This window comes from Pipra filicauda, unplaced genomic scaffold (genome assembly GCF_003945595.2).
Source record: "Pipra filicauda isolate LSUMZ 115617 unplaced genomic scaffold, ASM394559v2 scaffold1456_size12982_pilon, whole genome shotgun sequence".
Taxonomy (NCBI): domain Eukaryota; kingdom Metazoa; phylum Chordata; class Aves; order Passeriformes; family Pipridae; genus Pipra; species Pipra filicauda.
This window is the reverse complement of record NW_024103936.1, coordinates 1-12,421: the sequence shown is the minus strand read 5'-3', so window position 1 is coordinate 12,421 and position 12,421 is coordinate 1. Positions and strand designations below refer to the sequence as shown.

Below are 12,421 nucleotides of genomic sequence, written 5' to 3'. Positions count from 1 at the left end.
CAGCGCGAGCTGGCTTGCTCCCAACGTTGAATAAACAAATACCTGGCTGCTTAAAGAGAAAAAAGTCTCTGAGCAGTTTCTCGGACCGATTTTTCGGATTCAGCGCCCAGTCAGTCCCAGGACAATCCCAGTCACTCCTGGTCTCTCCCAGTTACTCCCAGTTTCCTCCATGTGGTCCCACTCATTCCCAGTTGCCCCCAGAAGCTTCCAGCAGGATCCCAGTTGCTCACAGCCACTTCCAGTCATCCCCAGTGCACTCCCAGTTGCTCCCAGTACGATCCCAATCACCTCCAGCATGATCCCACTCACTCTTGATATGATCCCAGTATGACCCCAGTCACCCTCAGTGTGGTCTCAGTTGCTCCCAGCATGGGCCAAACTGTACCACGCTGATCCCAGTATGTCCCAAGTTGCTAACCACGTTGCCCTCCAGCACCAGATCCGTCACTTCCAAGTATGACTCCAGTCCTCCATCCGACTCCCACCTCACTCCCTTTGCTTCTCTTGTAGAATCCAGGCACTCACAGTTACTTCTTACAAGTTGCACACCCCAGACATCGGCTCCTAATCCCCATTATGTAGTCAACAGTCCTTCCCCGTATGGTTCACCCACGTAAACCCCCACCATGGTTGCAGACACTCCCAGTATATCCCAGTAGAGCCCTCAGCATGCTCATAGTCCTTCCCAGTCACTCCCAGATGCCCCAGTAACATTCCAGTTTCCCCCAGTATGATCCCAGTGACTCCAAGGCACTCCCACTATATCCTATGTGGCCTCCAGTTGCTCCCAGTAGCCCTCAGTGTGGTCCCAGTTGCTCCCGGTATGATCCCTGTTGCCCCAGTTCTGGTCCTGGAGGGTCCCAGTGTGCTCAGATCCTGCTCCCGGGGGGTCCTGCTGGGTCCCAGTCCTGGTCCCGTTTTATCCCAGTGTCCCGGTCCATCCCAGTCCATCCCACGCCGTCCCAGTCCGTCCCAGTCCATCCCAGTCTGTCCCAGTCCATCCCAGTCTGTCCCAGTCCATCCCAGTCCCTTCCCAGCACCCGCCGCCGTTTCCCGGGTCCTGCCCCCCCGCCCCCCAAGATGCTGACGGGGGTCGGGGCTCCGTCTTTGCCTTCGTCTCCCTGGGCCTGCCTGGAATGAAGGGGCCGCTGGGACACTGCGGGACCTCCTGAAACCAAAGGAACCCTGGGAGAATTTGGGTACTCCTGGAATCAAGGCACAATTGGGACACTGCAGGGCCCTATGGAAAAAAAGGAACCTTGTGACACTGCGGAATTCATGGAATCCAGGGGCCTTTGTGACAGGGGGGCCGCATGGAACCAAAGGAAGCCTGAGGTGTTTCAGAAGGTCATGGAATCAAGGGGCCACTGGGACACTGCAGGGCCTCTGGCAATTAAAGGAACACTGGGACACTGGGGCAGGACATCCCCCCTGCAATGGCCCCAAGACAAGGCCCCATTTGCAAAGGGGTCAGTGCTGAGCTGAGAGGGGGCCGGGACAAGGCAGGAGATGTTGGACCCCAGACTGGTTTGACCCCAAATGAAGCCCCTGATGGTGAGGGAACCCCTGGAGCCCAAGGACTGTCAGTCCATGGGTTTCTACCAGAAAGGGCCAGTCCCCTTTCCCAGGGGCAGGTTCTTCCAACAGAACCCTTCTTGGGGGTGTGTGGAGATTCCTGCCTTGGCTGGGGACCCCCCAAGGTCACTGCTGGAGGTTGAGAGCAGAGATCTCCCCACGAGCGCTGGTCTGGGGGAGTTCCATCCATCTCTAATTAAGAATTATTGCTTGTTTGCCACCTTTAGTAGAATTGCTTCAACAATTGCTTTAGTGTAGTGTCCTGTCCTACCTTATCCTGTACTCCTGGTAGTTTTAGTGTTTCTACTGTTCACTAAATAATTCTGTTCTGTGTCATCATTTGCAAAAATAAATAATTCATTTTCTATCAATAGATCTGATTTGCCATCATTAAAGCCTGGGGGACAAACGTGGTTCAGTCCCCCCTCTAGAATTGCTCTAAATTTCAACTGTTGGCACAATGCAAGGCTGAGATTGGATCCAGCAGCCCCCAGTACCCCAGAGGAAGTTGGGAGCTCAGGGGGACCACCCTTTCCCAACCCTCCAGTGCCCAAAGACCCCCATGGGACTGTCCATCCCTCCAGACCACCCCCCTTTTCCACCCCTCTCCCTGGTTCTCCCACTTTTCCATGGTCCCCTTAAGCCCCAGCCCCCTCATGTTTAGTTTGGGGTCTCAACCCCCACTTTTTCCCCCTCTCCCACCCCTTACACATCATTCCCCCAATCCCCACCTCCCTCATGCTCAGTTTGGGGGTCCCACCCTCCCCTTTTTCCCCCTCTTCTGACCTCACCCACCCCTTTCCCATCATCCCCCAATTCTCAGCCTCCCTCCCTCTCCACTTTTGGGGGGTCCCACTCCTCTCCCATTCAGTCTGGGGGTCCCACCACCCCTTTTATCCCCTCTGACTCACCGACCCCCCCCTTCCCAACACCCCCTCTCACCCAAGAGCTCCTCACGTGCAACCAGGGGAGGCTCCCAGTAACACCAGAGTCCATGAAAGTCCCCCCAGAAAAGGGTTAGGTGGAGTTCTGGGTGGACTCTGAGTTGGTTTGGAGGTTTCTTGGGGGCTGTGGGGTGGTTTAAGGGGGTCCTGCACACTTTGGGATGCGCTGGATGCCGTGTTGGGGTGCAGATGTCCCCCCAAAGCTCCCCTAGAACAGGGTGACACAAGGGGGGGGCACAGAGGGGTCCCCATTCCTGATCCATCCTGGAACAACCACACTGGGGGCAACTGGGATCAGAGTGGGAGCAGCTGGGCCCCTGCTGGGCTCATACTGGGACCAGACTGGGAATGACTGCAATAATACTGGGAGTATGGGAGAGGGACTGCAACCATACTGGGGATGACTGGGATTAAACTGGATTCATTGAATCCACTGGAAGTGTCTGGAATTTACTGGGATCATACTGGGAGTGACTGGACTCATAGTGGGATCATACTGGGAGCAACTGGGACCATGCAGGGACAAGTGGCATCCTCCAGGCAGTGCCTCCCATTTCTGAGGAGAGAGTTAAAAAAAACCCACACCCCCCCACAGCCTTTGGAGGGTCTTCAGCTTGGAATGTGGATCTGCTGGTTGGTTCTTTTGTGTGGGTGTCATGGTTTGAGATAGTCCCAAAATCCAATTCCCTAGCTCCATCCCCCCTCCCACATCTCAACCTAATGTGAGAGAGGTTTTTCCAGACAAAACACACCAGACTCAAAGTGGGGAAAGGGAAATATATTACAATGACTGTACAAATAAATACCATATCACATTATACACATGATCACAAACTATCTCTACCATGACATATGTATTTACAATGGATCAGATCTCTTCTCCCCTCCAAATAAAAGTCCAGGAGGGAAAGAAGGACAGATCCCTTCCAGTCCTTAAGCAGCAGCATCTTCTGAGGCAGCAGTCTGTCTGTCTTCTCCACATGCAGCAGCTGATAGCTGGCTTTCTGCCAGCACTCACATGGGAGGTATCCAAACTCTCCCTCGGCCCCCTTGACACAGGCAAAGGGGTCTTCCGTGGGCTTCGTAACCCCAGACAAGGTCGTTTCACCACGGTCATATCACGAGACACAGGGGGGTCTTCGTGACGGTCTGGTATCTCTTGCAGGGCCTCTGTGCCCTGTCTCTCAGGCTGCCACCGTGGCAGCAGTGCAAGGGAGGAGCCAAGGTCAACTCCCCCTGCATTCCATCTGGCCGTCCCAGTCCAGCTCCAGGATGCTCTTTTGAGCTTCTCAGCTCCTCTCTCTCCAGTGCTGCATGTCTAAAACTTTTCTCCTTGATAGGAGTCTATGTCCCTCTTCTCCAAGAGGGTCTCCAAGGGAGTTTTGGGAAATCTGGTACAGTCTTACCCCAAACTCTGTCTCTCAGTTGCTGGCACTCTTTCTCCTCCCTTTCCAGGAGTCTTCTCTGCGGTGGTGCATGTTGTTTCTGCTGCTCCTCTGGTTCAGGTCCTTATCTCTGGCTCTCTGCCACCGTTTCTCTGGTCAGCGTCGGCTGCTGCTCTGCGTCCATGGAGAAAACATCTCCCGGCATAACTACAGGCACCTAGCCCAGCTTTATGCTGTTCCGGGTCCCTGCAGCCCCCCAGCCAAGGGCTGGGAGGCCCCAGAGGGCCCAAGGGGCTTAGAGCCCCTTCCTCGTGGCTCTACAACATGGCCACCTCTCCTACAACAACCAAACTACAACTCATCTCTTCCGGTCTGGTTGTGATATGTTTACATTTTTGCAGGAGCGCCCATTGGGCAGAACTTCAAAATTTCCAAGGGTTTCCACCCCTTGGGGTCTACCACTTTTCTTTAGCCTCTGGGGGAAAACAAAGTCCAAACCACTACACTATGACTCAGTGCCGTCAGTGCTTTGGTCCCGTGGAAATGCGTGGGGCAGAGGACAGGGGACCTTGGGATCAGGTGGCAATCTTGGCTACTGGAATGTTTCAGGATTCTTGTCTGCAAGCTGCAGTTGAGTGCGTCGTATCACTACTGAACCAGAGATGCTCACCTGCCGCTCCCATCAAGTGGACTTGCTTTTGGGGCTCTTGTATTTCTTTCTTATTGTCTTTCACGAATCCAGGGAAGAATGTGTGCGATTTTCTGGTTCTTCCCCTCACCTAATCCCCTAGCTGCTTTTTGGAAGGCCTCTTGCAGAAGCTGATACTGAAGCAGTGCTTTCAGGGTTACCCAGGGACTCTGAGAAACTGGAGGGGGAGAGATCACAGATTCAGTGCTGCCTGTGGTCAGGGACTAACGGAATGGCAAGCAGCTGGCTCACTGGAGAGAGATATCCCATTTCTAGCTCAATGAAGCTAAATCTCTTATCCACAAACTTCTGATTCAAGTCCAGGCAGTTCTGTCTAGACTGGCCAATGGGGCTGATGATGCCTGAGACCAAATCTTCCTTCCTGGGGCATTTCAAAAGAGCCAGCCATCCTGAAATCAGGAGCTTTTCTACATGTGCTTGATGAGCTCAGCTGCCTCAACATCTGTAAGTTTTCTTTTTTCAGACCCCATTGACGATGTGCATGGTGACCTCCTGGGATCCCATGGCAAAATGAACCTTCTTTGCACCTGCGAGTGTAGCATCTTCACCTTGCACTCCCTTCCTGGAGCAGTAGGTGCTGGCACAGCAGCCATTCATCTCCAAGGAGTCCCCAGGGCTGTGAGGGGGGATGAAGCTAGGTGGACAGCAGATCGCAGTCAGAGGCCATGGAACAGGTTGGACATGAGCTTGGGGAGACCAAGTGAAGTTCATCCCATACTAAAAGCCTCTATGGCCCATGAGGAGACAGCGAATCTCCCTCTGGAGAGCCTAGGTCAGGAATATACCCGCATCCATCATCGTAACGTCTCTGCATCTTGTTTGCAGACAAACCTCCTGTTAAAACTGCCAGAGCTTCCAAGCTGACTGCAGGCAGCAGTTGTAGAGCCCACGGCACCAGCTCATAGGGCAGCAAGGAGTGCCTTTCAGATGCTCTCATCTTTCAGCCCAGTGTTTATTTAGCCCCCTTGTCTATGTTGTACAATGGGGCTGCTTCAGAGAGCCCCTGTGGTCCTTCCACCTCTCTCTGCCTGGTCTGGCTGTCCTCAGGGCATCTTGCCAAGCTCTCATGTGGTGCTGCTGACCCCTGGGCTGGTGTCATCTATCTTTTCTAGAAGATGATTTTCCCAGAGGAAGCAGCATGTCAGCAAAGGAATCAAAGCTCAGGGGATTTCCAGTGAGAAGGACACTGGGAGGAGTTGGGTATGTATTCTTCCATCCCATAAAATGAGAAAAAATGGGCCGGAGTGAGAGGTGAGGGATTTCCAAAGTCTGCTCATCTCTGATGTCTCCCCTCCCTGGCCTGGAGGGATCCAGTGCCTCCGGTGCAGAGCCGAAAGCTGTGCTGCAGATCCTGAAGGTGATTGTCCTGCTTCTGGTCAGGGCAGTGTTAATTTGGGCAGTATCCAGGAGGGGGCACAGCCAGGGCATAGAGGTTATTCCTCATTTTGTCAAGGATGGGGGAAGGGGTCTCTTCCAGGTTGTGTGCGTGGTGGCAAAGTTGGGCACCAACTGGTGAGCAATCATGTGTGAGTCATTTGCCTCCCTTGGACACTCGGTTATTAGTATTGTTTCTGTTACTGTTCTGTTGCTGTACTGTTTTCTTATTTCATTGCTGTTTCCAGTAAGTTGTTCTTATCTCAGCCTGCCATCTTTACCTTTTGTGCCTCCAATTCTCCCGTCCAGCCTGCCTCCGGATGGAGGGGGAGTGGGAAGGAAAGGAGGAGTGGGAAGTGAGCGAGTGGCGCACGATTTGCATGGTTTCAGTGAGAACACTAAATTATGGAACACCCGTCTTAAACACATCATCGTGGCTGGGCTTCTCGAACGAAGATTTAAGAAGGCTCCATCCACATTTGTTACAAGCACGCTGGTGGCTTAGGAGGCCAATGCGAGATAGACATATCCGATTGCAAAAGGCAGAGCAGAAAGACTCCCTAGGTGGTATATTCTGCAAGACATGATTCTTTCTCCCTTGTCTTTTCTCCTCGAGAGGGATTCTGCGTGCGTTCTCAAAGGAAACAGCAGCGTTAGAGATGGTGTGTCTCCAGGCCTCCCGATTGGAGGCCAGAGTAGACCAGTTATGTTGATTGATATGGCCGAGGCTGAGATGTTTGTAGCTATAATTGTCTACAACGTGGAATAAATAATTCTGATTACAGTATTTTAGTATTTCTTATTTTATTATTTTAATAACATTTAATATAACATTACTATCTATTGCTGAAGATATATAACATGTAATAATGTATTATAAAGTATTACTTCTCTCTATATTTCCATATTATATTTCTAAATATATTTCTATATTTCTATATATATTTCTCTCTCTCTATATTCTATATTTCCATATATATGTCTATATTTCTAATGATATTTCTATATTATTGTAACTATCATCTTCTTAGCAAAATCATTCACTCAGGTCTGAGAAGGCGTGTCGAAAACAAGGATGCCTTGGCTAATAAACGCAGTGCTAGTCTTCCGTTCTGCTTGAGCCAGGGCCATAATCCAACGCCATCATTGCCAGAGTGCCCGGAATGCTTGTCTGACGTGAATCTCTGGGGCGTGGAAACCCTCCTCTTCTTCTCTGAAGGGCGGTAGTCTGTGTGCTGCACAACCTGGCTGTGGCAATCATAGCCCCGCCCTGTTGATCTTCTCTGCTCTCTCTGCCTCTGTCGGGTTTGCTCCCGAGCAGCCCGGAGCATGAGAGCCTGCTTGGAGCTGGCTTTGGAGGGCCCTGGAACTGCAGGATTCACTAAGACTTGGTCACAACGTGGAGGACTTGTTCTCTCCCTCTTTCTCTTCCGCAGTGAGCGGTCATAGTCTGTGTACTGCACAAACCGGCTGCCAAGGTTGTAAGTTCCCCGCACAGATCTGCTTGGCTCCCTCTGCCTCAGCAAGGTTTGCTCCTGAGCAGCCCTGGCAGCGGGAGCCCACCGGCAGATCCTCTTGGAAGGCCTGGCAGCTGTGCTATCCCTAGGACCACGGTCACGACTTGGAGGACCAGTTCTTCTCTCTGAAGCGTCGTCATAGTCTGTGGTGTCCCCAGAGCAGCTGCGCAGATCCCTGCCCCACAGAGGGAATCTGCTCCGGGACCGCTCCCTGCCAGTGTCCTTCATGCCCTGCAAAGAGAGCTGTGGAGAGTTCCTGCCCTTTTCTCCTGAAAGGATCAGAGCAGTGGGGAACCCCTACAAGTTCTGGGACAGGACAGTTTGGGGCCTCCAAAAGGCTCTTTTGGAGGGCTATTAAGACCAAAAGGCCAGAGGTGCACCAAAGGGATGGATCCAGGTGGGATGCTTGGAGAGGGAGCAGCGTTGTGGCTGTGAAGAAAGGTGCGGTGTGTGAGGGGCAAAAGAGAAATGCTGAGATCCCAGAAAGAAAATCCCGTATTTTCAAACAAGTCAATCCAACACCACCAACAAACAAACACCAGAAACAACCAATCCAAAAAAAAAAGAAAAAACCAAAAAAATCAAACACAAAAAAAAGAAAAGAAATCCCAAAGAAAATCACACGGAGCATGCCCAACAACCCCAAAAAAAAGACTTCGATTCAACACACAAACCCAACCCGGATGCCCTGACCCATGACCCCAAAGTTACCTTAGTCCTACCAGTCAGACCCTGTGGTCCAACAGAGCCCGCCTGCTTGCTGCTGGCCACACACTGACTGAGGAAGGAAGGGGCATGTGATGGTGCCAGGGAGGAAGAAGCCCTTTCTCCAATTCTCAGATCAGAGCATCTGGAGAAAAACAAAAGAGTGATCTCAGTTTAGAGCTCTTGTTGCAACCTCCTCTGGGGTTCAGTCATTTTCTCAGAGAGGCTTCTATGACAGAGAGAAGACTTAACCAAGGACACTAATGGGAAACTCAGCTAGGGTCTTCCCACCAAGTTTGCCTCTGTCCCAACAAAAACCTCATCTCTATACCTCCCACAGCCTCCATTTCATAAATTCACAGACTTGTTTGGGCTGCAAGGGACCTTTAACTTTATCTTGTTCCACCCCGCTGTGGTGGGCAGGAACACCCTCCACTATTCCAAGGTTTCTCCAAGCCCTGTCCAACCTGGCCTTGAACACTTCCAGGGATGGGGCCCCCACAGATGCTGTGGTGACCTGTGCCAGTGTCTCAGCACCCTTACAGCAAAGAATTCCTTCCCAATATCTAATGGAAACCTGCCCTCTGTTAGCTGAAAACTGATAGCCTTCATCCTGTCACTACATTCCCTGACAAATGGTGCCTCCCCATCTTTCCTGGAGGTCCTCTTTAAGTCCTCTTATCTACAAGAGTCAACATCAGAGACCAAGCAAGTAGCAGATTCCATCCGGGCCGCAGCCTGAAGCCCAGTAAAGGACAGACACGGAGTAGTTCAGATTTGACAGCACTGAATGATGCAGGTAGTAATTTCATTTGATGAGAAAAACACTCAGGAAGGTGAGAGGCACAAGTGCAAATGAGGAAAAGGAAATGTATTCTGAACAGATTTGAATCCTGGTTATTACCTGGCATAGAACAGCAGGTAGGCTTGCTGCCTGAGAACTGTGTCAATGGAACGCAGCTGCACAGATTCATCGTCCATCCGGTACCACAATCCATTGCTGGCCTGTAAAAAAAAGGCAAGGATCTCTCCATGGTTTCTCTCCAAAAACACAGGTAGGAAACTGCCAAACCGAGAGCATGTCAAAACAAATGCAGTCCAGCCACTAAGGAGGCCCTCTGCCCCAAAACTTTGGCTGTCAGTAACACTGACAGGAAAGTTTATCTTCCCCAGCACACATTTTTCCCCATCGGGAAGGAAGTTGCTCTTTTACCTTTGTGTAGCAGAAATAGTGTCCTCCATGACAGCTGGCACCACTGTGCACCAGGACAGCATATAAGGAGTAGAGGAGTGGTTCTCCATCTGCCTGAGACATGTATGGGCGAAGATCCAAGTACTCCGGATACTCTACAACCTATGGAGAGACCAAGAGGGCTCAGAAATGACCCTGGTCTGTGACATGAAATAGCCTACCAAGTGCAGGGGCCAGTCCAGGTGTATCAATACATCTCGGGGGCTCATGGGCACTTGGTTTTCCATAAAGCAACATAAAAGCGTTTGGGTGGCAGGAAACCCTTCTCAGTCAAAGCAGCCCTATCAGAGCACAGTGCTTGCCTGTCTTCCCACAGGAACTTTCCACTCCCCAGAAGGGACCACAAAAAACCCAACACAAGCAGCTTGTGACAAGCATCCTGCTTTAGGAAATCTGCTTCTTGAAGAGAAAGCTGCACACCAATAGTGTACACACCTTGCTGATCTTCCCACCAGTGAAGCAGTCAAACCTCTTCAGACACACAGTGAGAACCTTGGGTGCACAGTGGACAGTGAACCTCTTAGTGGCGGCAACATTCTTCTCACACCTTGAAACCAAGCACAGAGCACAGCGCTGAAATGCACCCTATCTTCCACCAAGGCAGTCAGACAACCTTTCTTGTCTCGTGCATCCTTATGCTATTTTAAGGCAATTCGCTGCCATATTTAAAACAAACAAACAAACAAACAAAGAAAAAACCCCAACCCCCCTCCCCCAAAAAACCAGACAAACAAAACTGTGTCTCATCAGTGTGCAGTAAACTTCCACGAGAAGATGACTTCTGCTCAATGACTTGTAGCCCCCTCCCACAGAGTCTAGTGTTAATATGTTGTTAGGAATCATCTTACTTGCTACATTGAAAGCAGTTTTCACCATCCAGGTGCTCAGGTGTTACAAAGTCCTCCAGAGCTGCAGTGAGGGATGAGGCTGCCTGGAGAATTGAGAAATCGGTGCACTGAGCTACAGTAAATGCCCTGGCCCAAACATTTTCCAGGAGCTGACAAGAAAACCCCTGTAGCTGATGCTGAGGAGACCCGCCATGAATCTGCAAGCTGTATCCAGAAGGAGCCAGAAAGAGAGTGTGGTGCTGAACATTTCCCCTGTCCCAGAGGTTCTCAGGGGCAATCAAGAGCTCCCTCTCTCTCTCACCTGCCATTGAGCTACTGCTGTTATTAGGTAGGGTCATCAGTAGTGAAAACAATCCAACCCATCAGCCTGGAAGCCAGACAGGTGTTGAAGGAGGGCAAAGGAAAGAAGGATGAGGATATGTCAAGGGTGCAGAGCGCATAATGGGTGCTTGTCCAGCTTCAAGCCAGCACCTACAGAGAGACCAGTGCCATGGCCTCTGCAGGAGGACAACATCCGTTCCCCTTCCCATCCACGACCAAGACCTCTGGTGTTCACAGTCTATGCTTTCAGGACAAATGGGTTGACTCTGAAAAGCCTTGCCATGTCTTGAAGCACAACTGCAAAACCTCTTACTTTGATATCCAAGGGGACATCCAGGAAGGCCTCATAGGAATCAGAAATGGCTTTGCAGCTGAAGCAGATGACTGGAAGGAAAAATCAAAATGCCGAGCAATGGTGAGCTGAACGATGGTCCTGCTTTGTGCTCATTGTACCTGTCCTGCTAGTCCCAGGGCCAGCTGTTGGGCACAGGCAGACAGAAGGGCACAGGCAGTGCCAAGGAGAGCAGCTGTTGTAGAAACATACCTCTGGATCTCAGAAAGCCTCCAAATATCTGATGGACAATGGTAGTAGATTGAGATGATATGTCCAAGCTGGAAACAAGTAGTAAGACAGAGCATTACTTCCTCCAAGCCCCGGCTGGAGGTTTTCCTTGATGAGGCCACATCAAGGAGTCCAAAGGGCTCAGAACTTTGTAAAGGTAACTTGCTTGTGCTTACTCGTTGCTTGCACTCAGACAAGCTCTCTGCATGGCATTGACAGTACAGCATAAGAAGTCATGGGCATCTTCCTCCCTGCCAAGCTGAAAATGTTCTCCTATGACTAAGAAACAGGAAGTTAGTAGTTGTCTCCTACAGGAAGGGAAGAAAACCTGTCAAAGAACCGGAAATCACATACATCTGAAAGCCCTGAGAACAGCCAAAGGCAGGATGGCACTGACTGAACGCAGGACCTTGTTAACATGCGCTTCCATGATGCACATCATGCAGAAGCCTTGTTGGCGACCTGAGGAGGGAGGGAGAGAAGGTCCTCTGGTTAGCAAAATATCCCTAGTGGTGGAATACTCCTCTTCTTCCACTCCCACTCCAGTGCAATATGCCACTCCTCCCAGTGTTTCAACAAGCACGGGACGTTTTAGTGCATAGAAAATGTTCTTCAGAGGAATGCTAAACTGAGGTTTTAACTTGCAGGAATAGAGACCCAGAGCTAGAAAGATGTGCCTTCATGAAGAATAAGACAGCTGGACAGGACAGGTGGCTCCTGAGTGTACAAAGAACACAAGTTCTGGGGCTGACAAAGGGCTGCTTTTCTCCTAAATCAAATTTCAGGTTCTGGGAATCCTTGGGATTTGATTAACAGATTCACAGGGAGATGTCCCTAAGAGTACTCACAGGCCTGGCTGTGCTCGCGGGAGAGCAGATAGTTGGCCAGCGGCGGGGTGTATGTCAGGCATTGCAGGACAGCATTAAGGAAGCATGTGTTGCCCACATTGCGGAGCCCTGCTCCAGCACTCTGTCTTTGCTGCCAGACCATGCAAATCTTCTCCGGGGGAAAGAGGATCCTTTGTGGCGGAGTCATTCCCTCGGCAATGACTGCAGGGAAATTCCATTTGGAAAGAGATGAAATGAGGCACAAAGGCATATTTAAACAGTGAGGTCTCTACAGGAGCGCTCAGGACCATCTGCTTCAACTGCCAACCCAACAACATCAGGGGAAGCTTAAACAGTGCCATTTAAATTTACTGTTTTGGAAAAATCCATTCCCCTGTTTAC

General features: G+C 50.8%; 1 protein-coding gene across 1 annotated transcript; it reads right to left on the bottom strand.

Annotated features, from left to right (window-relative positions):
* Window positions 1-6,990: 6,990 nt before the first annotated feature.
* LOC120322709 (ubiquitin carboxyl-terminal hydrolase 42-like) lies at window positions 6,991-12,401 on the bottom strand. Its single transcript, XM_039378725.1, has 11 exons — window positions 12,041-12,401; window positions 11,547-11,654; window positions 11,369-11,471; window positions 11,175-11,242; window positions 10,944-11,014; window positions 10,310-10,392; window positions 9,897-10,008; window positions 9,423-9,563; window positions 9,114-9,214; window positions 8,216-8,354; window positions 6,991-7,735 (listed from the first exon to the last, which is right to left on the bottom strand). The coding sequence occupies exons 1-11, from the start codon at window positions 12,288-12,290 to the stop codon at window positions 7,028-7,030; spliced, it is 1,884 nt and encodes a 627-aa protein (XP_039234659.1). The 5' UTR covers window positions 12,291-12,401; the 3' UTR covers window positions 6,991-7,027.
* Between the last annotated feature and the right edge of the window lie 20 nt (window positions 12,402-12,421).